At 36.6% G+C, this 23,217-nt stretch overlaps 1 protein-coding gene across 1 annotated transcript in view; it reads right to left on the bottom strand.

Moving 5' to 3' along the window:
• LOC145999016 (uncharacterized) overlaps nucleotides 1–23,217 on the bottom strand; it is a 51,116-nt gene that overhangs the window by 11,621 nt on the left and 16,278 nt on the right. The window contains exons 3-12 of the mRNA XM_083135900.1: nucleotides 22,805–22,970; nucleotides 17,377–17,556; nucleotides 16,099–16,351; nucleotides 14,944–15,117; nucleotides 11,481–11,692; nucleotides 6,568–6,714; nucleotides 4,531–4,613; nucleotides 3,163–3,343; nucleotides 1,877–2,086; nucleotides 343–466 (exon numbers count right to left, since the gene is read on the bottom strand). Coding sequence (XP_082992026.1) covers nucleotides 343–466; nucleotides 1,877–2,086; nucleotides 3,163–3,343; nucleotides 4,531–4,613; nucleotides 6,568–6,714; nucleotides 11,481–11,692; nucleotides 14,944–15,117; nucleotides 16,099–16,351; nucleotides 17,377–17,556; nucleotides 22,805–22,970 — 1,730 coding nt within the window. The remainder of the gene's footprint in view (nucleotides 1–342; nucleotides 467–1,876; nucleotides 2,087–3,162; nucleotides 3,344–4,530; nucleotides 4,614–6,567; nucleotides 6,715–11,480; nucleotides 11,693–14,943; nucleotides 15,118–16,098; nucleotides 16,352–17,376; nucleotides 17,557–22,804; nucleotides 22,971–23,217) is intronic.

Raw genomic sequence — 23,217 nt, 5'->3', positions numbered from 1 at the left:
TACACTTAATACTCTGATAACTATATAAATGTGCTATTAGAAGTGAAATGTTAATTTTGTATCGTAAGTACAGTTTTTAAATTAAATTTAGAGTTTTATTTGCCCTTTTATGTACAGCTTTTTATCCCGAAATATGCCAAGTTTTTGTAACTAAATATTGATCTTATACTCACCAAAAATACGTGACTACTTATTACACTATTTTTTTAAAAAAAGAGCAAACTGTTCAATTTAATAGGTTGCAACAATAAGAAACTGACTACCTAAATATCCAAATGAAAGTATTTCTTCAGAGAGTCCAAAATGGAAAGACACAGCACTACTACCAATCAAATCACTTACCCTGTGTGCTGATCTCAAACACCATATCAGTCCCCTGTCCGGATTTAAGCAACTGGATGGCATTCTTAGACAACGAACTATTCCTTGCTGCTGGTGGAACACAAAGAGATTCCACAAGGTTCAACTGGGAGAAAGAAGAATGTATAACAGTAACTAATATAATTAAAGATTCACCATGGCACCTCACAAGGTTGCTACCCTATATTTCAAAAGCTCACTTCACTTCTTCAGGGAAAGGTTCTGACACAGGAGACCTTACATGTGAAAAAGTGTTATTTCTATGGAAGTGTGGCTTGTAGTGGACAAAAGATGAAGATTAAAATGTGTTATTCCTGCAGAAATGATACCTGCCATGGATAAAAGAAGGCTAAAATGTTGTTCATATGAAAATGTGGTTTTCCTATGGATACTTACTTTCCTACCTTTAATGCTGCAGTCTTCAACATGTAAGTGCTCGTTTCAAACCCTTTCCCTGAACAAGCGAAGAGAAATTTTCCAAAATTAATCGGGAAAAAAAAATATCCAATCTGGAAACACGAAACTTTACGTACGTAATTCTATTATGGTACGTACACTCAGGAGAAAATTTCCATTGTTATGGACTATAAAATACACCATAACATTGCTAAAATTTATATTCCTTACTGGCAGTCAAAGCAGACAAATTTAAGTCAGAAGGCAATACACAAGGCACGGTTGTTTTTCAGTGGAACCTGTAGGAATGTACCGTAACTATATTTTTTCAATAAGTTCCTAACAGCAGCAATTTTCTCATGACTGTATGAGAAGTTTAACTTCAGAAATATGACCCCAATTGGGAATATGTGTAGGAACATTTGACTTTTTTTGTCACATAAATTGCAAGTCTTCTTTTTGTTTATGTTCGCATCAGATGCCTAAACAATAAAAAAATGTTTCTTCTTGCAAGCATTGGATGACACCCAGTGTTTAGATAGGCAGGGAGATATTGATGTGGCTGCTGCAAGTAAAAAGAATGTACACATTTGTTTGCAAAAATGGGGTACTGAACTTTTACACTCATGACACAAATACAGTTAAAATGCATTTCTTCGCACGGTGAGCCTAAAGGAAATAGACAGTTTCAAAGTTTTACAGCACAAGAGTTTTAATAACATGGCTGAAATATTTACAAGGTTGGAAGACTATGTCCTGAAGTTTGATGGCTAAGCTACAAATGTGTGATCCTTTGCAAATTGACAGATATCAATGCGATAGTCTCCAAATGTGTGTCAGCATGTACATGTCAACAGTCCCAGAGGCTGTTCTCATGCGTTGTTTAAGATCATCCTCACTTGAAGGAAGGGGAGGAACAAAATCCTGGTCCTTCATGTATCTCCACAAGATTTTGCAAATTCAATCACACACAAAACCTTTTATACCTGGCTAGTGGCCATGTTGATCAACTGACTTAAATACGCACTTTATCAATACCACACAATTTTTATCAAAATTAATCATTCCTATATCAATGGAAAACATGAAAGATTAAAAACACAAGTAACATTGATTTTACCTTATAGCCATGTTGCTTTGGTGTAGAGTGGCCACTCCCTCTTGTCGTATGGTTGTTCTCTGTCGTGTGGCCACCGTAATGTGATGGATCCAGCAGTCCCAAACTGAGGAGTGACTGAGTGAAGGTGTCCCTCTGAACGAGGTCGCACAGTTGTACCATCACATCCCGAAGTGTATTTCGGTGTGCTAGAAGCTTCTGAAGCACTCCAGACTGCAAAGAATAATATATATTTACTATTATGAACATACAAAAAACATGAGAATAGGATCCATTAAAAATAATAATAATGGCATTATAATTTTACAATTGAACTTGGACATTATATTTTTTTCACAGATCAAATATTGCTATTCAGAGATTTATATGTATTTAGGATTACACTGATGCTGTCAGCTATCAGAAAGTATCATAATTTATTCAAGTGCATTAAAGTTCTAAGGCTCCCTATTTGCTTTGTCAGGAATTGCAGCAGGGTCAAACACGAAAGTCATTTTAAAAGATGCTAACATTCATGAAGGTTGTACCAGGGAGTTGACACCATTGTATGGATGGCAGAAGGCTCCTGGTGGTGCCATCCTGCATTGGATGTATTTTAGTCACTGTAGATGTTGACATTCCTGTTTCTAGTACAGCATGTCATCATCCATTGCATGGATTGACACCTCATGGACGTGAAAAAATTGCATTCCTGTGGGTGGAAGTTTAAAGGCTCTGCTTTCACAGCACCCACATGGAGGAAATGTTCTGCATTTTTACGTTTTATGCACGATGATATGTGCATATTAAAACAGATGAAAGTGGTCTCCCACAGTTGATCAGCAGTCCCCCACAACAATTTCTTCCACTTGTGTGATCATGTAGTTGAACTTGCTGTGCTTGGTCATGGCTAATTCGGTTCCTTCTTACACTGTTTAGTCTTCTTCAAACTTTCACACTTATCTAAAATGCTTCCAATGGCAGTTGATGCCACAGGCCTTCTATGAGCTGGATGATTTTACATGAAATTTCATGAAGCAGAAAAAAAAAATCAAAAAGCATATCAGAGGTGGGACTCAAACACAGAACATTCAGTGATGAGATTTTGCACTAGGAATCTTGAAATGGCTATTTACTAGTGTGTTCCTATAATTAAATTAGTTAAGAACTAATTAGCAAATAAGTAGTGCTAACAACTATGTAGATATTATTTTCTGGTATCATTCAAACTTAAAGAAAATAAAGAGTGTCGCGTGTTTCTATGCATAATATTTTTGTCTGAAAAAAAAATTAAAAACTAGAATACATACCACTTTGGATGTCCCTACTTTAAAACAGAACTTAAATTCTCTCCACTCAAGCTTGTCATCTAAGGCAGCAGTAACTTCCTCTAGCCTAAGAAGAAATATAGGTAATTCTTCTATCAGCTGCTCTAGGTTCCTGGATATTGACCTTACTTTATTGGCACTAGTCATTTCATTAAAACTCTCCCTGCAAAGAAACAGTGCACTTTTAATATTCTACAAACTTCTCTTTTAATGCAAAATGCGCATATACTTTTACAGCTACACCAACACACACGATCATCAGTTATATCTACATGCTTTCATAAATGATAATTCAGTATAAATTAAGGGTGTCCCACACTGTGGCCATGCGGTCTAAGGTATCATGCTTTGGGCTCTGGCTATGGAATGCGCACAAGTTCATGTCTCCTGGAGGAAGCGTAACAACTTTCCTCTTGAGACTTCAGCCTGTGCATTGGACCAGTGGCCGTGGCCACCCACCATCATGAGGAAATTGGGGAGCTATGAATGAGAAGCACAACCTGGAAGTCTACAACAACTGGGGATTAGTTGTGCTGACCACACGTCATCCCATAAGTGGTTGGATGATCTCTTACCTCGGCAGATGGGAATGAGGCCAGCAGTCGGTAGGTAGGCCTCATGGGTTACTTATTATTTATTATAAATTAAGGGTTCCCAACTTTGGTGCAAGCAGTACTGGGGTCAGTTCCTGCTGGAAGCCCCCAAACTTTAGGTGTTGAACCAGCATCGTGAGCATAGACATCGGCAGAAATTTTTGCAAGGGGGACGGGCAAATGATAAAAGTTGAATAGTAGAAAAATAATAAGTAGCTATTATTACCATGATTATAAAATGTTATTATACAATAATAAATATTATAAACTAACAAAAATATATTTTATTTGAAATAATAATAATAATTATTATTATTGCATTATTTCTTTTGCATTTTATGCAGTTAGCATCTGAAATGCATGAGAAAGAAATAAAATATATACAAACCTTTCTTTTCTCTCTCTCTCTCTAAAATGTATATGTTAACAAATAACACACAAATGCTTCATAGTGTTACATGAACATGTATCTTCATGATGCTACGTAAAATGACAAACATTTCTGGTACCACTGAGAATCGCAATTTAGTGAAAACCATGTTTCAATGTTTCAATAATTAAAAATAGTGCACTTTAGTCTGCAATGTCAGAAAAAAGATATGACCATACATAGAGCCATGGAGAAACCAAACTCCTGGCATTGGCGTAATTTATTTCTATGTGCATGCAAGAGCATAACAATCTGTAAAGCACAAAAGTTGTAGAGATGTTATATAATAAGAGACAAACACTAAAGAAGCATTTGTTTCATACTCACTTTTTTTGTAGAAGGTGAAGAAGGCTAAAAGTTATTCTCTGATGAAATTTCCTAAGCTTGCTTAATTCTCGTATATGAAGTACCTGAGAAGAAATACATACATATAGTGAATTGATACACTACAGTTTCAATTTCTGTGCTGATTTTTTTTCATTTTCTTATATGTTCTCTGAAGCACATGCTACTATAGTGCACTTTCTTATATATTTACCATACAAAAAATAATTTAAATAAAATAAAACACTCTCACGAGGGGAGTGAGAAGTTTTGAGCCTCACAGGGAAGGGGTGTTTGAGCTACAGTTTCTCGTTACGATTTCTCTACATAATCTCTATAATTACCCCCAGATCAATGCACTTATGCATTCTGTGCTGCAATTTGTTTACGGTCATCTGGTAGAATGTTTGTCCCGAGTCTCGCACCACGGAATGACCGCCTTCGTCCGTGTGGAAGTGATGTCCTCAAAGTGAATATTTCATAGCGAGGAAAATCTGAAGGGGGCAGGTCAGGGGAATAAGGTGGATGGGGAAGTGTGGTGCAGCCACACTCGACCAAAGCAGCCTGTGCAGCGAGACCTTTCCGACAGAGGTACTGAATCACGGCCCTGTCGGTCACTCTCTTCTCTGACACTTCATTCATTTTCAACCTGACAAAAAACATAGAAGAAAACATGCGAATTTCATAAAAGTTCACACAGTGTGTCCTAAAACTCACACCTTACATCCTACAAAATTTTAACTATCTAGCATCACTCCTTCCATGTGAGGCTCAAAACTTTTCACTCTCCCCTCGTACACAAAACGAGTGTGCTTACTAGTGGATGAAATGCAGATTTTAATGTTATAAGGTTAGGAATTAAAACATGAAAATGTTAAACATGGTTTAAAAAGTTTTTCTTGTATGTACGCATTTCTTGCATTGTAGAATTATTTTTCTGTAGTTTACGGTTATTACAAGCATAAGAAAACAGTTTCTCGTTGTGACGTTTCAGGAGAACACACGCTCCCTCCATCAGTTAAGTTGCTTTATTACAACAATGTAACATTGGCAACATCCATTATATAACGGATTCTTTTTGTTAAAAAATTGCTAACCATTGTTATAACTGTATCTTTACTCAAAATGAAAATAAATGTCTGATGAAAGGAGCGTGTGTTCTCCTGAAACGTCGCAACGAAAAACTGTTTTCTTATGCTTGTAACAACCGTAAACTACAGGAAAATAATGGCTTAAAAAGGGCAAGCAGGACCGTACTGCAACTCCTAAAATTTTATAACAACAACACACTGAATGCCTGGGCAGTAGAGTATATGCTTTCCTTAGATCAAATGGTAAGCACTTTCAACCACATTTTTCACGTTTTTAGAAGTGTTTAATTTTGTTTTGTCAATAAATGAATATCAACTACATAGTAATGATAGTGGCATTGAGTTTTGATTTAAGTCAAGTGGACCTATAGTTTAAAGTAAGATCCGAACCACTTTGCTTCTCCAGGTATCAAACCCAGGACTCCTTGTTTACAGGATGATGATGTCATTACTGTTTTTAACGCAGAACATCAGATATAAAATATCTGATCCGTGATCTATAATAAACACAGTTATTAAAATGCATTATCACGAACACAGGTGTAGTGGTAACACTGTCTCCATGTAATCTAGGAGCACCAAGTTTGACTCTCATTGGAGACACACGGCATGGTGTTTTAGATTCCACTTTAAACTAAAGGTTCAGTCCACCACAGTTGCACAATGTGTAATGGATGTGTAATACACTTTGTTACTACTGAATTATGTAATGAAATTATAGGAACAGGTGACATTTAGCAGTGTTAAAGAAAATCCCTAAAATTGCTAAAACTTTTTTTGGAAAATGAACAAAATATTGATAAAAATTGATGGGGCAATATAGCATGCACAGTTGCTTTTAGTAAAGGGAATAAATATTTCTAGTAATTTTAGTGTAAGTCTTAATGAAACCATAAGAATGCTAAATTTCTTCTCACTCAACTTGTGTTGAACAATTACACACACTTACATGTTTTAGAGATTTTCCCAAGACCTCGCCCATATTAGCTTTCTGACTTCTACAACCATCCGAAGGGGACAATGCCAGTATTATTTGTTCTAAAGCTGACTTCACCTCTACTACCAGAGCCGAGACAGTGTCCAGAATTGTCTCAATCTGAAAAAAAAAGCATGAAAAATATGTTTTGGTGATGATGCCTTTATTCTTCTAGAGTTTGATAAATTATTATTAGCATGCAAAGTACAAAAGTTCTGAACACAAATTTGAGTGCAAACAATTATTTTCATAATTGAGTTTTGTAATGCAAACTTTTAGGTTTTTTCTGTTTTATATCTAAAAATTAGTATATTTGCTTGCACACGTTTGATATACGAGGTGTGGCTAGAAAAAAACCGGATTGATGTTGCTGTCAACAAATGGCAAGCGCGTCACGGTCAAGCGGTGCATGAGTGTATAACGTGATATTCTGCCTATCGACTGTGATTTCCCAGGGTGCACGGCGATCACTTCCTCTGTAGCTTGTGGACGAAGTGAAACATCAAAGTTTTAAAGAGGAACGAGGAATGATCGCGGACAACTTCCGTCCTGGACAGCCTTGCACGTCTAAAACGGAATCAAACATTGCAAATGTCAGTGAATTGATTCGACATCCGTGGGATTGTGTACATTAATTGGGTACCCGAAGGTCAAACTGTCAACCAACATTATTACATTACTGTGCTGATGACACTTCGTGAGCAAGTAAGACGACGACGAGCTGATTTGTGGAAAAGCAAGCCATGGATTCTTCATCAGGACAATGTTCCTGTCCACACGGCATTGTCATTCAAGGCTTTCTTGGCCAAGAATGGGATCCCAGTGTTAGACCATCCACCCTATTCACCGGAACTCACTCCGTGCGACTTTTTTTTTACTCCCAAAGGTCAAATCAGCACTGAAAGGAATCAAGATTTACGACCGTAGAATCTGTGGAAACAAAAGTGACGGACGTCAAGAACATGGTTTCAGAAAATGATTTCCAGCACTGCTACCAGCAATGGAAGATTCGTATAGAGAGGTATATCGATAGTGCAGGGGAGTACTTTGAAGGGGTTAATGTTCGTTATGTACAAAATAACCAATAGAAGATTTTGTAGCAACAATCCGGTTTTTTTCTAGCCACACCTCATATTACTTTGAAATATTCTTCCTCATTTTAAGTAGCTTTGTAATGTAAACAATATTTTCAATTTCAGTAATAATTTATCTGTTACTGTCTTCTTTAACTTTGCTGCGTCATTATCGCAACCAATGGTTTCTGTCACCACTTCTTGCTCAATATAATCATATTCTGCATCAATACAATCACTATTTTCAATCAAATCTTCATGATTACAGTGGAACCTCAATTTTACATTTTCAGGAGACCAAGGTGAAAAACTTAAAATGCAGGAAAATGTAAAATCTGGAGAAATTTTACATCTTGCTATGTTGGGAACATAAAGATTGAATGTATAGGGTCTACCAATTTGAATGTCAGATCTTTAAAATTAGATAGAATGAAATCCACAAGTGATAATGACATATATTTTTTTTTATTTTGAAGAGCAAACAATGACATTATGTTTTGAACAATATGTCGTTCAAATGTCCTCCTCTGCTTCGGTGGGTGGAATGGAGTCTGAATGTCCAATTTTCCAGCATGTCTGCACACATATTGAGCGGTATAGCCTCAATGGTTCGTTCGATGTTCCGTTTCAGGACACGAACTGTGCGTGGCTTAGTCTCATAGACCTGAGATTTGACATAACCCCATAGAAAATAATCCAGGAGGGTTAGGTCACATGATCTTGGTGACCAGTTCACATCACCCCTTTCTGAATAGAACTCGTCTGGGGAACTTTTCCTGCAATAATTCCATTGTTTGGCGAGCCGTGGCAAGTTGCACCGTCCTGTTTGAAAAACACATTGTTGATGTCAAGATTTGCCAGTTTAGGCCACAAAACTGCACCACCATATTCCTGTATCGCTCCCCATTGACAGTCACATGATTTCCATGTTGGTCCTCAAAAAAATAAGGTCCACACCACAGTCACTTCCTTAGGATGAAGGGGTACATCCAGAATCACTTGCGGATTTTCATCTGCCAAAATCCTACAGTTTTGTTTATTTACGTACCCATGAAGAGAAAAATATGCTTTATCAGAAAAGATTAAATTCCTCTCAATGCACGAAATGTCCGTCGAACTGAACACTAATTTTGATAATAAATTCGAATAATTTCTATGCGTTGTTGCATTGTATATCTCTCCATGATAACTTGCCACAGACTACTGCACACAGATGTCACAGTTCCATCTCGTCATTCCAGTCAGTGTTGCCATAACACTCTTTCAAAGTTCTGATGTTCAAATTGGTAGACCCTTTACAATAAGAAAAACATAAATCCAGGAATGTAAAATTGGACTTCCAGCATAAATGTACATAGCAAAAGTTTTTCAAACATTTTATATCTATTCCTCACTGAAACCACAAGCATAGTGATTGCCTATTTAATACAATCTGTTCTGACATTGAAAAATGGCAAAACATTCATGTTGACAACATACTTATACTCGTAAAGATTAGGGCTGAGCTGATACTGATGTTTTTTTGTTCGTTCATGACACTTATCCCAGAAGTAATGCAAAATTCGAAGTTTCCATTGATTTTGTAACAATATCATGTGAAAAAATTAATTTTGTGATTACACAACAGATATATTTATATTCTGATGCAAGATTTTGAATATTTCAAAGCAAAACTCTGGTAAATTTTTCCATATAATTGGAGTAGAATAGTCACCCAGTAGCTAATATTAACCAATATTTTAAACAACTTCAATTGTTACATTTTTCAAGCATCAGTATCGATATAGGTGGGAATCGGTAAGAGTATTGGTTCAAAGTGGTATCGGCTCAGCCCTAATAAATATAAAACTAAACTCAGGGCATGTCAAGCAATTTTTCATTGGGTGACGTGTTTTCTTAACATCGAGTCCCATCACTGTTGCTTTCTGGCTTTTGAGACCAGAGTCTGTTATTATTGCTTTCAAGTAGAATATACAGGGTAATTATAAATGATTCACCGGGTTTTAAAGTGAAATATTTCCAAAACTATTAATATGTGTGTGCTAATCATAAAATGAAAGAACCTTGGTGCCTCCAGACAGATGGCAGCACAAACCTAGTTTCCAAAATGTTGTCAATGCAGCAGAAAGCATGCTGCATTTTGGAATATGAGAAGTGTTTTTCTGTTGTTACCGTACAGTGTGCACTCCGGAGACAGTTTGCAACTGCACCATCAGGTCAGCAAAGCATTCTGCGATGGCATCGACAGTTTAAGGAAACGGGTTGCCTGTGTAAATGCCTCGATTGGACAATGTCTGAAGATGACTTAGTGCTTTTCTCATGGCCACCTACATCTCCCAACCTAACGGTTTGCGAGTCTTTCCTTCGGAGGCATGTGAAAGACACAGTGTATGTGCCACCACTACCAACAACTTTGGTTGAGCTGCAAGATCGCATTACAGCTGCATTTGCAACCATTAGTAAGGATATGCTAGAGTGCGTGTGGGGCAAACTAGACTATGACATAGATGTGTGTCGTGTGACGAAAGAAAGCCACATTGAACATTTGTGAAAGTATGTCTGAAACTTGGACAGTTTCTGTTTATTTTCATGTAGCATTCTTTATTGTATGTGTGATATATTTTTTAATGCAGCCCTTTCAAAACCGATGAATCATTTATAATTACCCTGTATATTTAATTGCATAATAATTAGAATGAGATTCATAGAATTACTGGTTGTCCTCACAATGATGGGTCAATGGCAAAATTTTCGAGCTCCCACTGAGGATCAAACCCAGGACTGCTCTAGCCATGCATCTAAGGAGGAGCTCTGAATAATCATTAAGATGAGTTTTATGATCTAAATTAAGGAAGACAAATGTAGAATGTAGAATTACCGCAGGTGTTTGGACTGGTGGCCATCTTAGTTAGTGTACCTTTGATAATGTTGTCCAATTGAAATAAAAATATCACAAATAATTTTACTTCTTATTTGGATCAATTTTCTTTCACTGGCTTTGCACAATAAGTATAATAGTGGTTGTGTTCCCATAAAAAATGTTTATTTTAATTTGTGCTGGTATTTTATTATGTTCTGGATAATTCTCAACAGATAAGAACAAGCCTTTATGTAATATACGAGAGACACAACTGATCCTTCGACTGACCCTGCCCTCACCAGAAAACCACATATCACAACAAATGAGAGTAACTACAGTCTGTCTGCATTCAAGACTATCGATGCAAGGTTCAATGCGAAAACAGTCTTCGTTGCACTTGGACAGTATTTGTTACAAAATGTTACAGACATTACACATACAAAAATCATGGACACAACTGAATGCACACAAGTGAAGTACCAATACTGAAACGTATGTCCTCTTTCATAGTTAGATTTATCCCCCCCCCCCCTCAACCTCATGATTCTGCATGTTCCTTCAGACACTGCAGTGACCCAAACATAGGACTGTGTAATCTGATAATCTTGCACTCAACCACTCACTAGCTCCCTCAAATTGCAGAGCACTGAACTAGTATGACTTCAGCTTTACTAAATTAAACTAAACTAAGTTCTATGGCGTAACAGCCCTCGAAGAGCGAGGGCCTCCCAGAGTGGCTTTTCATTGGGCGACGCGTTGTCCACGCATCGGATCGCATTGCCGCTGTGATCGAAGAACACTACTACTTCTTATCAAGTAGCTTCCCACTGGGAATCGAACCCAGGACTGCTACAGGACGTTATTTTATCTGAAGGTAAATAATGGCATACATTCTCTCTTCATCTAGTGACCACTGACAACATTGAACCATGATGTAAATTAAAATACCATACCTCAGGAACAAGGTAAGTTGCTACTTCATGGCGTTGACTAGGAGACATACTGCTGAACGTAGTCTTCACACCCTGCAGGAATCGGTGCAGCTGGCTCATGAAGATAGGCAGGCGTGACTTTGCATATCGGATTATTTCATGTCTCTCTTCCCGAGACAACTCCGACTTACGTTTTGTGAATAAATCACAAAGTAACAACAACTTAACTGCAGCTGCAAACAAAAACATTCTGTTAGTATTATGCTCTGAAGTTTGAAAGTAAATTAAAATACAAAATTGACATTTAATTGAAGGTTTTCCAGGGAAAAACTGTACGTGCATTAACTGTTTCTTAAAAAACTAGTAATTTGAGTGTCTTCCTTTTTAAAAATCATACATTTAAGATTCAAACCAAATGAAACATTTTAAAATAAAACTGTAATTATTATATATTAGGGATGGGCCGATATGAAATTTTGGCCGATACCGATAAAGTACCGATATAAAATTTACCGATACCGATAACCGATATTCTACCGATCCGATATAAAATTAGAAATGGTCCATGAAGAACCTGAAATGTTCATTGATCTCCTTAATAAATTGGGTTTCGAGGTGACTGCAGTGCAAAAGAAGTTGAATATTTAGACAATTACTTTTTTAAAAAGTAAACCATCGAGATTATCCATAAAAATTACAACAAAATGGCAGAATTTTGCACTAAATTATAAGATATTTATAGATATATCGGATCGGTAAAATAATCGGTAATTTTACCGATAAACCGATACATCGATATGCCTATATCGGCCGATACCGATAGAGTACCGATTAATCGGTCCCATCCCTATTATATATTAATTCCAATGATTTTACAGTTTTCTTTTTTTTTTTTAAAAAAAGAAAAACCATAGAGAAAAATGCATTGTTAATACACAACAAGGCAAAGTACTCAGCATTAGTACCTTAGCTAGAATCTACAAAAACTTCCAGCACTCTCTACTGTGGATGATGAACTCAGCATACAGATATGCTTACTGCACAACAGCTATATTGGTATGGTATTCTTGTTGTATTACATTGTGTCTGTACTTTTTGGCTAATCATGATAATAAGGATCAAGACGAGATAGATGGAACAATACTCGCAAAAATCACTCACCTCCAACCTGGGTATCAAACAAGGGACATTCAGTGGTGAGATGAAAAGGTTACCACTTGACATGTTTGGCCACCAAGGTGACATAGCACATATATTTTATTTTTGTTATTTAGTGTCCCTTTCCTGCCAATTTGGCTACACACAATGATGAGGATGAGTATCGATATTATGAAATATATAAGTCAGGCTCACAAAGAATGCACATGCCCAGGCTGAGATTCAAATGTAGTACCCTGACATCGTAGCGTGCTGTGCTAACTACTCCACCATGGAGGTCAGCGATGAAGCAGGTACAAGTACAATTAATTAGTGCCATGGGTAACAATTAAGAGTGGTCCAAATAATATAATTCAAAATTACCAAAGAGGATAATGTCATATAAACTAAAACATGATAGATCTTTCAGTAAATTTTATCAACTATTTTCATCTGTTCAAGACAATATCAATTGAGTGGCTCGGGATTAAAACTTGATAACACACAAAAGTATGAAACAGAGAAAAACGCAGATGAAAGTTCATCCATTACATTGTGACTTATGGGTTGCCCATATGTTCCAGTGTGTTTCTCACTCACTGGCTACTGAAGGAACTTCATTCACCATTGTACCGCAACTGAATTCAATGTTAACTCAATTTTGAACGGAGTGTGGAGTTATAAAGTTTTACTCTCCTGAGTCACTCAATTATCACTTTTTCTTGATTCCCATTGACAGACAGATCATTCAAGATATGGAACATCCAATAAGCCAGAACTTGATGCTTCCTTGCATCTCTAGTAGTTACTTATATCAAGTGTTGACTAGAAGCACATCCATTGTTACAAAAGTTCTGGTACTGTTGCACTAGAAAATTAAATATTGACTTATCAACTAGTGGTTTCTGTTTGATGTCAACACGCTGTAGTCAGTGTCTATGGAGGTTTTGAAAGCAGCTCGAGAAAGCTCCTTTCATAATATTCACCAGGTCACTTATTGCTACCATTTGAATTGCTGAAATGTTACCATGTTACCTTCCTTTTGGTGTTATCTTCAAGACAGAAAAATGAAATAAAGCATGTGGAGTGCTTTTGTTTGGTGTGTAGCACAAAATTCTTGCATCCCAAAAACAGTGTGTGGCCTGTCATAATCATGTATGACAAACCAAAGACCAAGTGTGCACAACTTGGAATATCAGTCTCCTCTTTTGCAAACATTGTGCTCTAAAAAGGAGCGATATGAGCTCATCAGTGAATATACATATTGGCTCATGAGTGTCAGGCAAAAGTCAACCCGATCTTGGGTTATCATCCACAGACATGCTGTTCTTACAACTTCTTGCACTATTCCAGGGTTGGTGACAAAGCTCAGTTTAAACACACTCAATGTTCTCCTTCGATGTCCATTGTCAGCAAACAAAAATGTAACCTCAGTCAATGAAAGTGTTACCAAGAGCCCAAGGGACCTGACAGGGTGCCACTGAACAAATGTTGAAGCACATGCAGGTGTAGAGCATGTCTTTGAATAAAACAAAATGGAACAACTTCGGTGCCACTATGTCACCGATATTAAGACAGCCCCAGAACTTTTCTAACAAGGATGGTAGAAAAAATTGATAGGGCAACCAAAAATATTTCTATCACACTAAAATATTTTATAGTTTTTCAGTTCACTAAATTTCATATTTATTCATACTGCTGATTTTCTTTCTCCTCTCCTAATGTATCATAAATGGTCTCCCACTGTAGCTTTTAGTTTGCTCAAAGCAAACAAAACTGCAACTGATACCGTAATTTGTCTAAAAACAAATGTTTGCATTTAGCAATTAGCTCTTTTGTTTGCTTTCCAGGTGTGAATACCAAATTACAGTGGAACCTCGATTTTACATTTTTTTCAGGAGATTGAGCTGAAAAAACTTAAAATGCTGGAAAATGTAAAATCAAGGAAAATTGTACAATATTTTGCTATGTTGGGATCATCAAGATTGAATATATAATGCAGGAAAATGTAAAATTGAGGAATGTAAAATTGGGGTTCCACTGTATATGCCAAATTTATTTTACATATATGGGGAAACATATTCTCTTTTTATTACCCTTCTCTCTGTGGCCAAAAAAACAATTGCCAAACTCTCCCAAGCCAGTTCCCAGATTTGCAAACACACGGCAAGTTACTGAAGGTGCATTGACATTTTTATGGTTATTTCTCGGTTCATAAAATCTTTAAACTGTAAGGAAACAAATGATTTTATAGCCTGACGGACAGAACAATAGAAATGATTTATGACCCGTTAAACTTGCACATGCCCATACAATAGTATTAAAATTAGAACAATGTAAAACTCACCAACGGCAGCTTCTCTCACCGACTGTTTCACAACAAAGCACAACCTGGCAGGATTAGAATTCAAACTTTCCCCAATGCTGCTGGAGGCATGTTCCCCAGGGGAAGCCTTGCTACTAAAATAGTCTATTATATGACTTGCACAGGTGTGCATGTCGGAGACAAGGCCAATGATCTCTGGAAAAGATAATGCATGAGAGGTTATGAAAGGACGTACACATGGAATTTTAAAAATCAGATTGCTCTGTAGGTCTCCCCAATGTGTAACGTTGTCACCTAGTAGTCAAGGGGTTCAGGGTTCAATATTCAGTGGAGGCTCATAGCGGTTCAGAATGCATTTCAAACTGTAGATACAGTCCCGATTAGCTTTTCTGTACATAAATTGGACTTAAAAGTGTACGTTACTCTTGTAAATATGGTGTCAGGTACAGTAAAATTTTATGGCAGTAGCACAATTGGTTGTATTACATCAAAAATCACTACTTTATGTGAAAATTAATTTGATATGTGTTCCTTGTAGTGGTGTGTTTTGAATTAAAATCTAGAAGTTACTGGTGTATACCAGGTGCTGTGTAAAACATGTCATAGAGCAGGGTGTCTATCAAAATAACAAACCCAAAATTCTTGATTTTTTCATTACTTTTTCTTGACCTTTCTTGCTTTTCTCTTGACCTTATATCCCCTTTTTCTTAACACTTATTTAAGCGACCCCTACTTCGGTACAGTTGGAAATTAAAAAAATACATATATATATTTGTATTCAATGAAAAACACCTGCCGGTTAAGATGAAAACTGAAGTTATACTTTAACAAGAGATTTAGAAAAATTAATGCTTCAGACGTCATTCTTTGTGGGGAATGGTCATATTACTTTAATATTTTTACAAAACTTCATGCATACAAGAACGTAATTCTTAAGACACAAAAGGGAACAAATTCTAACCACACACTATACAATTTTAGATTTCCAAATATTCAATTTTATCAAATCTTAGTACAGATATATTACAATGTAAATTTACTATACTGTAAAAAAATAGCATAAATTCTTGACCACATGCATAATTAATAAGTCAAAATGCAAAATAACAAAAATTTCAGATTAACACACAAAAAACTACCACTATCTGAGGGCACCAGAGGGGCAATCTTACTTACGTTGCTTCAATGCCATATTCTTCAGGTAAAGTTCACACATGCGGACGAACTTTCCGAAGCCAGGAAGAGAAGTGGCAGCCTTTATGCACTGCCTTGCTGTCTGCTCTGACAGATTGGCAGGAAGACACTCTGCGTACAAGAAGTGAAGAATGGTTCCAAGAACATCTTCCGGTAAACCTGAGAGAGGAAGCGGCTGCTGAGTCCAGTCCAACTCGGGAGCACTTAGCATCAGTATACATGTGTGAACATCGAACTGCAAAATATAAAACCATGGTAAATCATATGTTCCATTGAGCCAAGAAAAAGCATCATTGGGAAAATCTCTTTATCAAGAAAGGAATGTGCTGTATAACTGATATGGAGAAGATATGCAGCATTTATACAATACAGTGTTGTTAATTTTTTTATTGTAGTTTTGCATTTACTATAAAAATAGGGCCTCTCCGATGGCACCTTGCAATCAAGGGTCCTGGGTTTGATACCTAGTGGAGGCACATAGTGGTTCAGATCCCACTTTAAACTGTAACTCCAGCCCCCGATTAGCCTTTTTGTGCATAAAGTGGACTTCAAGAGTTTGGCCTCTTTATTCTCTACCTCATCAATCAAACTAAGGACAACAAATACTACTCTAAATACTACTAACTAGTTTCCCAGTCCATTTCTTCAAGTTGCAACATTTGTTTAATGTTCCTGAAATGAAATACTTACACTTCCTTAGAAGATCTTCAATTCATCTTGTGTACATCAATTTTCCATGCAATGAATGTATTGCTTACAACTGAACTCTTTTTAAGCACTGGCTATACTCATTTCATCGATTTATAAGATTTTTTTCAAGTTTTTCATGAATTCCAATCAGGACACTAAGCAAATGAATTTTAAATTGTTCTTTTACTGAGGTTTCTTCATACATAGAGCTTCAACTCTAGTTACAAGATACAAAGGTATGATAAGGAAATTATTTTATTTTCACACTTCTTATTCAGTGAAATGTAATGATGAGAATTATTTGTTACGAAAAGAAAAGGTGAGAGAGAGTGTGTGCTTGTCTTACTTATATTTTCAAACAGATGACATGGCAAAGAACACTGAAATGTTTTTGCAATAATCACCCACTTTTAAGAACAGAATCTTCTTAGTTTCCTTACCACATGACTACTCAAAAACAACATTGAAAATGTAAAATTGTTTGTCAATGTTGAACCATATCAGTTTTTTATGTGCTACATTTTTACTGGCACACATGTTACATTCCAGTGTTAGGGAACAGCATCTCACCTTTTTGTTGTTTTCTGCCCTAATAGTCAGGTCGGAGAAGTACCCATCTTCCAGAGCAGGCAGCAGAGAAAATGAAAAATCCACTGGAGGATCTGGATCAACTTCTTGAATTCTGTTGCAATGTAGCAGGCACCAGCCCTCGCACGTAAGGACTAAAGTTTGTGGATCAGGTTGGTTAATCTGGAAAACAATGCACGTAATCAAGGCTCACTTAAAGTGTCTTATCCTAATTACGTAAAGTTATGCCTTGGAACAAGTATCACCAGCCAGTAGCGGCTGCTGCCTATCTGCGCACTCACCCATGCACGACCCAAATAAATGTGCAATGTAATTATTTTTTATTATATTTATTCATTGAAAGCCATTTCTTCAAAACAGCAAATGCTCCCAGGCCACATCGCCTTCCATTTACTTCCTTATGTCAGCTTTTCTATCTGAGGAATAAAATCCCATACAATAGAACAGATTCAAATAAAATTCAAGATTACAAAGAAATGAAACAAGAAAGTACAATAAAATACTATAGGAATAAAATCATATACAATAGAACAATTTTAGTATTGAATTAAATAATAAAGTAATTGAAGAATGAAAGATGAAAATGAGATAAAAATAATTTCTGGCAACTCGCAGTATTTTTCATTATTCATACCGGATGGTCGAAAAATCGGGAACGGTCACATATCGTGACAAATACACATCGAATCGGAAAACGAAAAAATACGTGTTTAATAAGTGAAAGAAAGCTATTCAATGATATCACACTTGATTCCCCACCCCTGCCTTCTGGGGGTGGGGTGGGGGCAACTGTGAAATTTTAAATAGAAACCCCCATTTTGTATTGTAGAATCGGAAAGAGGACTTCATTCCGAGTCCAACAAGCTATCAACCATCCTCCTAGCTTCTCCTAGCGATTTTAAATTTTCGCCAAAAAATTAAAAATTAAAAAAATAAATAAATAAATAAATAAAATAAAATTTTAAAAAAATAAATAAAATAAAAATAAAAAAAGTGAAAATTTCATACAACCCCAAAAAATTTCAAAGGGACGCTCTGCCCCTAATTGAGCTAGAGTGAAAGCGATTGCACATTCGGAATCTGCACGTCAAGACCTTACAATAGAGTGAGTATATGGAAGGGGTGAAAATTTAAAATCACCATATCTCCGTTCCTAATTGAGCTAGAAGGATGTTTGATAGCTCATTTGACTCGGAATGAAGTGCTCTTTCCGATTCTACAATACAAAATGGGAGTTTCCATTTAAAATTTCACATTTGCCCCCCACCCCACTCCCAGGGGGTGGAGGTGGGGAATCAAGTGTGATACCATTGAACAGCTTTCTTTCACTTATTAAACACATATTTTTTCGTTTTCCGATTCGATGTGTATTTCTCACGATATGTTACCGTCCGGGACTTTTGGACCACCCGGTATGAATAATGAAAAATACTGCGAGTTGCCAGAAATTATTTTTATCTCGTTTTCATCTTTCATTCTTCAATTACTTTATTATCTAATTCAATGCTAAAATTGTTCTATTGTAAGATTTTATTCGTATTGCATTTTATTGTACTTTCTTGTTTAATTTGTTTGTAATCTTGAATTTTATATTTTTTTTTCAATGTTCTATTGTACGGGATTTTATTCCTATTGTATTTTATTGTACTTCTTGTTTAATTTAATTGTAATCTTGAATTTTATTTTTATTTGAATCTGTTCTATTGTATATGATTTTATTCTATTGTACTTTTCTTGTTTAATTTCTTTGAAATCTTGAATTTTATTTTTATTGTAATTTTAATCTGTACGTTTTAGGGTTAGGTGGTAGACCAGCAACAGATGAACATCGCCCAGCAATAAAGTCAATTCAATTCAATTCAACCTCTCCTGAGCTTTGCATTTGTATCTTCTATACTACTTCTAGACCATACTTTGAGACTTTATCAATGCATAACATAAACTTATTGTGGAATGTACATTGCCAAGCTTGAATTGTAAAAAAAAGTGTAAGGTCTGTTAATCAGTAGATTACAATGACTAAAACTAACTCTTCCGCCAACATGTATATAGCACAATCTTCCACTGAAATTTTTAAACGTCATAATTCTTCCTATGAACAACCAAGTCCACTCCACAGTTAGTAATGCCATCAAATCCAACATGGAAAATGGCACTATCCCTTATATCATCTATCATTTCCTCTATTTTCCACTTACACCTAATTTCCTGAATTGCTGCCATAGCAGTATCATAATTCCTCAACTCTTTTAACAACCTTCATGTCGCCTGAGCTCTGTTGAAGCTCTTAACATTCCAGCTCGCAATCTTTAATTCATGTATCCTTCTACTTGCTTCGATCATCACCAGTTTAGCAGTGCAGCTTCTTACACTTCCCTTGGGTTTCATAAGAGGTATTAACCTGGCACTCAACCAGAAGGGTAGACGTCCCTTCACAGTTATCTGAAGCATGGATTTTCTTTCAGTGTTCACTTCCTCAGCCTGCACATCAAAACTCTTCCATCAAGACAGGGTGTGAACGATTCTTCTGTCTCCCCTCCCACTGAGATAATCACCCATCTTCTTTAGTCTCTTGAGCCATTCACCAAATAGGTTGCTTATTCAGACTTGGGAGACCCTACCAGTAACTATGTGTAAATGACGATGGGTGTGATATTTTCAAGTAAAACAATTAGCTATGGGCCGATATGAAATTTTGGCCGATACCAATAAAGTTCCGATATAAAATTTACCGATACCGATAACCGATATTCTACCGATCCGATATAAAATTAGAAATGGTCCATGAAGAACCTGAAATGTTCATTGATCTCCTTAATAAATATGACTGTTTCGAGGTGACTGCAGTGCAAAAGTAGTTGAATATTTAGACAATTACTTTCTTTAAAAAGTAGGGCATCAAGATTATCCATAAAAATTACAACAAAATGGCAGAATTTTGCACTAAATTATAAGATATTTATTGATTGGATCGGTAAAATACAGAGGTTGTTCCGTCTACGTTTGGCCAATTTCGTTCCTCCCCCCCTGCACTCAGAATGAACTCACCCAACCTTGGTCAGGCATGTTTGTCAGTGTAGTGTGTGAGCTGTAAAAGAGTGGTTGTGTTTTCTCACTGGGCCAAAAATCCCGCCAAAACTGAGCCGCTTTTTGGGAGGAGTGCGTTGTATAACTTTCCAAGTGTTTGCATTTTCTCGCTTGGCCGAAAATGTTGCCAAAACAGTTGCTTTTGGGAAGGTTATGTTGTAGCCTTTTATGACGCAAAGTTCAGTGTGTCAATGATCAGGAAGTAGTGTAAGAGCAAGAATTGTGACGTTAGTTTGACTTTATTCAAGAATGTGATCGGCAAGTATAAGGATTGCATGGCCCCAGCGTTCGGTTCTCCAACAAAGGGGACGAGAACACGGCCGTGCACACAAGCAAACCACCAGTATGCAGGCGAAACTTCGCAGAATGGGCATGCAAGAGAATCCACCGACCCAAAGACAGATGGAAAATCATCTAAATATGTCTTTGGAAACTGTTAACAGCACCTTGCACTTGCATACTGGTGGTGGCTTGTGTGCATGGCCGTGTTCTCGTCCCCTTTGTTGGAGAACCGAACGCTGGGGCCATGCAATCCTTATACTTGCTGATCACATTCTTGAATAAAGTCAAACTAACGTCACAATTCTTGCTCTTACACTACTTCCTGATCATTGACACTCTGAACTTTGCGTCATAAAAGGCTACAACATAACCTTCCCAAAAGCAACTGTTTTGGCAACATTTTCGGCCAAGCGAGAAAATGCAAACACTTGGAAAGTTATACAACGCACTCCTCCCAAAAAGCGGCTCAGTTTTGGCGGGATTTTTGGCCCAGTGAGAAAACACAACCACTCTTTTACAGCTCACACACTACACTGACAAACATGCCTGACCAAGGTTGGGTGAGTTCATTCTGAGTGCAGGGGGGGAGGAACGAAATTGGCCAAACGTAGACGGAACAACCTCTGTAATCTGTAATTTTACCGATAAACCGATACACCGATATGCCTATATCGGCCGATAACGATAAAGTACCGATTAATTGGTCCCATCCCTAAAAACAATACATAAGTGACACAGGGAGAAGCATCAACAAGAGAATAAAGAACATAGGAGAGACATTAAAGAGGAAGATCCAAGAACAGCATTGAGTGAGCATGTGTTGACATATGGGCACAAGATTAAGAAGATACAAATGAAGCAGAAGATGGAAAATGAAATAGAGAGAAAAGTGGCAGAAACAAAGCACATATGCATAAACAAGGGAGAGAAAATGAACAAAAAAGAAGGGGAAATTGGAATGAAATGGGCAGAACTGATAAAAAAGCATGTGGAAAATAAGTTGGTTTAACTTCCTTAGCCACCTTCAATTTTCTGCACAAAATGGAAGATTTCAACTTGGAAGATGAGTTAATGGAGAAAGGGAAGGTCAGTGCCACCAGAAGGAGGAGGGTAGGGAGAAGAGTAGGTTACAGGATGGAGGGGAGAAACAGCCAGCTATGACACCTGTAAGGAAAAACCAGTTTACCTAGGAGGAAATAAGGACACAGATATTCATTTCTTAGAAGTGTAGAATGACTAGCCATGTGAGGTTGTTATTGTATGTATATCTTAGTGTAGCTTGAAAAAGTTCTGGGAAACCAGAACGAAACGTCACAGATAAAATAAACTAAAAACCCCTAAAAATAACAGTGTTAGATTATTTTGCATCAGTAAAACGAACAAAAGGTGCTATAAGTATGACTCAAACTTGGGTTACTATATTTCTGTATGCCCTCTACCGCTTAAATATGCCTAAACTGAACCCATGCACTTCCTCCATCTATACTGCTGGTGTAGCCTACATAACCATTACAGTACAAAAGGCCCACAACTCAGGTGGTGATGTAATTCTTAACTAACACAAACTGGGTACTGCTACAAATATCTCCCAATTCCAATTGATCAAATGTAAAATGGAAATACTTTATCAGGAAACTAAACTTCATTAAATAAAATGAATTAAACTGTGAATGCAAAAAGAAACTCCTTATTTAACAATTATTTTACAACAGCATAAAACAAGTGTGTTTTGCCCTCGCATGAGAAAAATAAAAGAGCTATGAAGTCTTCACAATTATTGGCAATTTTATGAACAAACTGATACGCTATTCTGAACTAGTCATTGCAATCTACTAATTAACAAACTTTACATTTTTACAATTCAAGCCTTGCAATGTACATTAATAGCCACATTTGAACCGTACTTTTTGGGTATCCTGTAGCAACACTGAGTTTTTAATAAACTGCTATCTGATATTACTATTATCAATTTTCTAGCTTCCACTCCCTCTCCTCTCAAACCGAAAGTCTATACATAAAGTGAATACGAAAAAAAACTTACCCTAAATTCAATTACATGGCCAGCATAAGCCCCAAATCTAACCACCACGCCTCCTAGAGATGTTGAATATATTTCATATGTTTCGCAGCTAAAGAGTGGTATAGGCTCTACACCATCAGGAACCTTCCACGTCACATCCCCATTCTCATCCAACCGAAAGGATGTCCTGGAAAATAAAGGCATCAAATAAATAGCATGATTTATACTTTTATTTTCATTAAAATAGCTAAATTTTGTTGTAAATTACAGATTATTTACACAACTATTGGATCAGTAAAATTACTAGTAATGTTTACATATGACTGAGTATTAACTGATCAGTTCTATCCCTAGAAGAAAACAAAAATTCTAAATACATAAAAGCAATGATTCAGAAAGAACAGAGAATAGAATGATGATACTCTAACAAAGGT

This window comes from Lepisma saccharinum, chromosome 14 (genome assembly GCF_977018435.1).
Source record: "Lepisma saccharinum chromosome 14, izLepSacc3.1, whole genome shotgun sequence".
In the NCBI taxonomy this organism is placed as follows: domain Eukaryota; kingdom Metazoa; phylum Arthropoda; class Insecta; order Zygentoma; family Lepismatidae; genus Lepisma; species Lepisma saccharinum.
The sequence above is the reverse complement of the archived record's forward strand: the minus strand, read 5'-3'. Positions and strand labels throughout refer to the sequence as shown.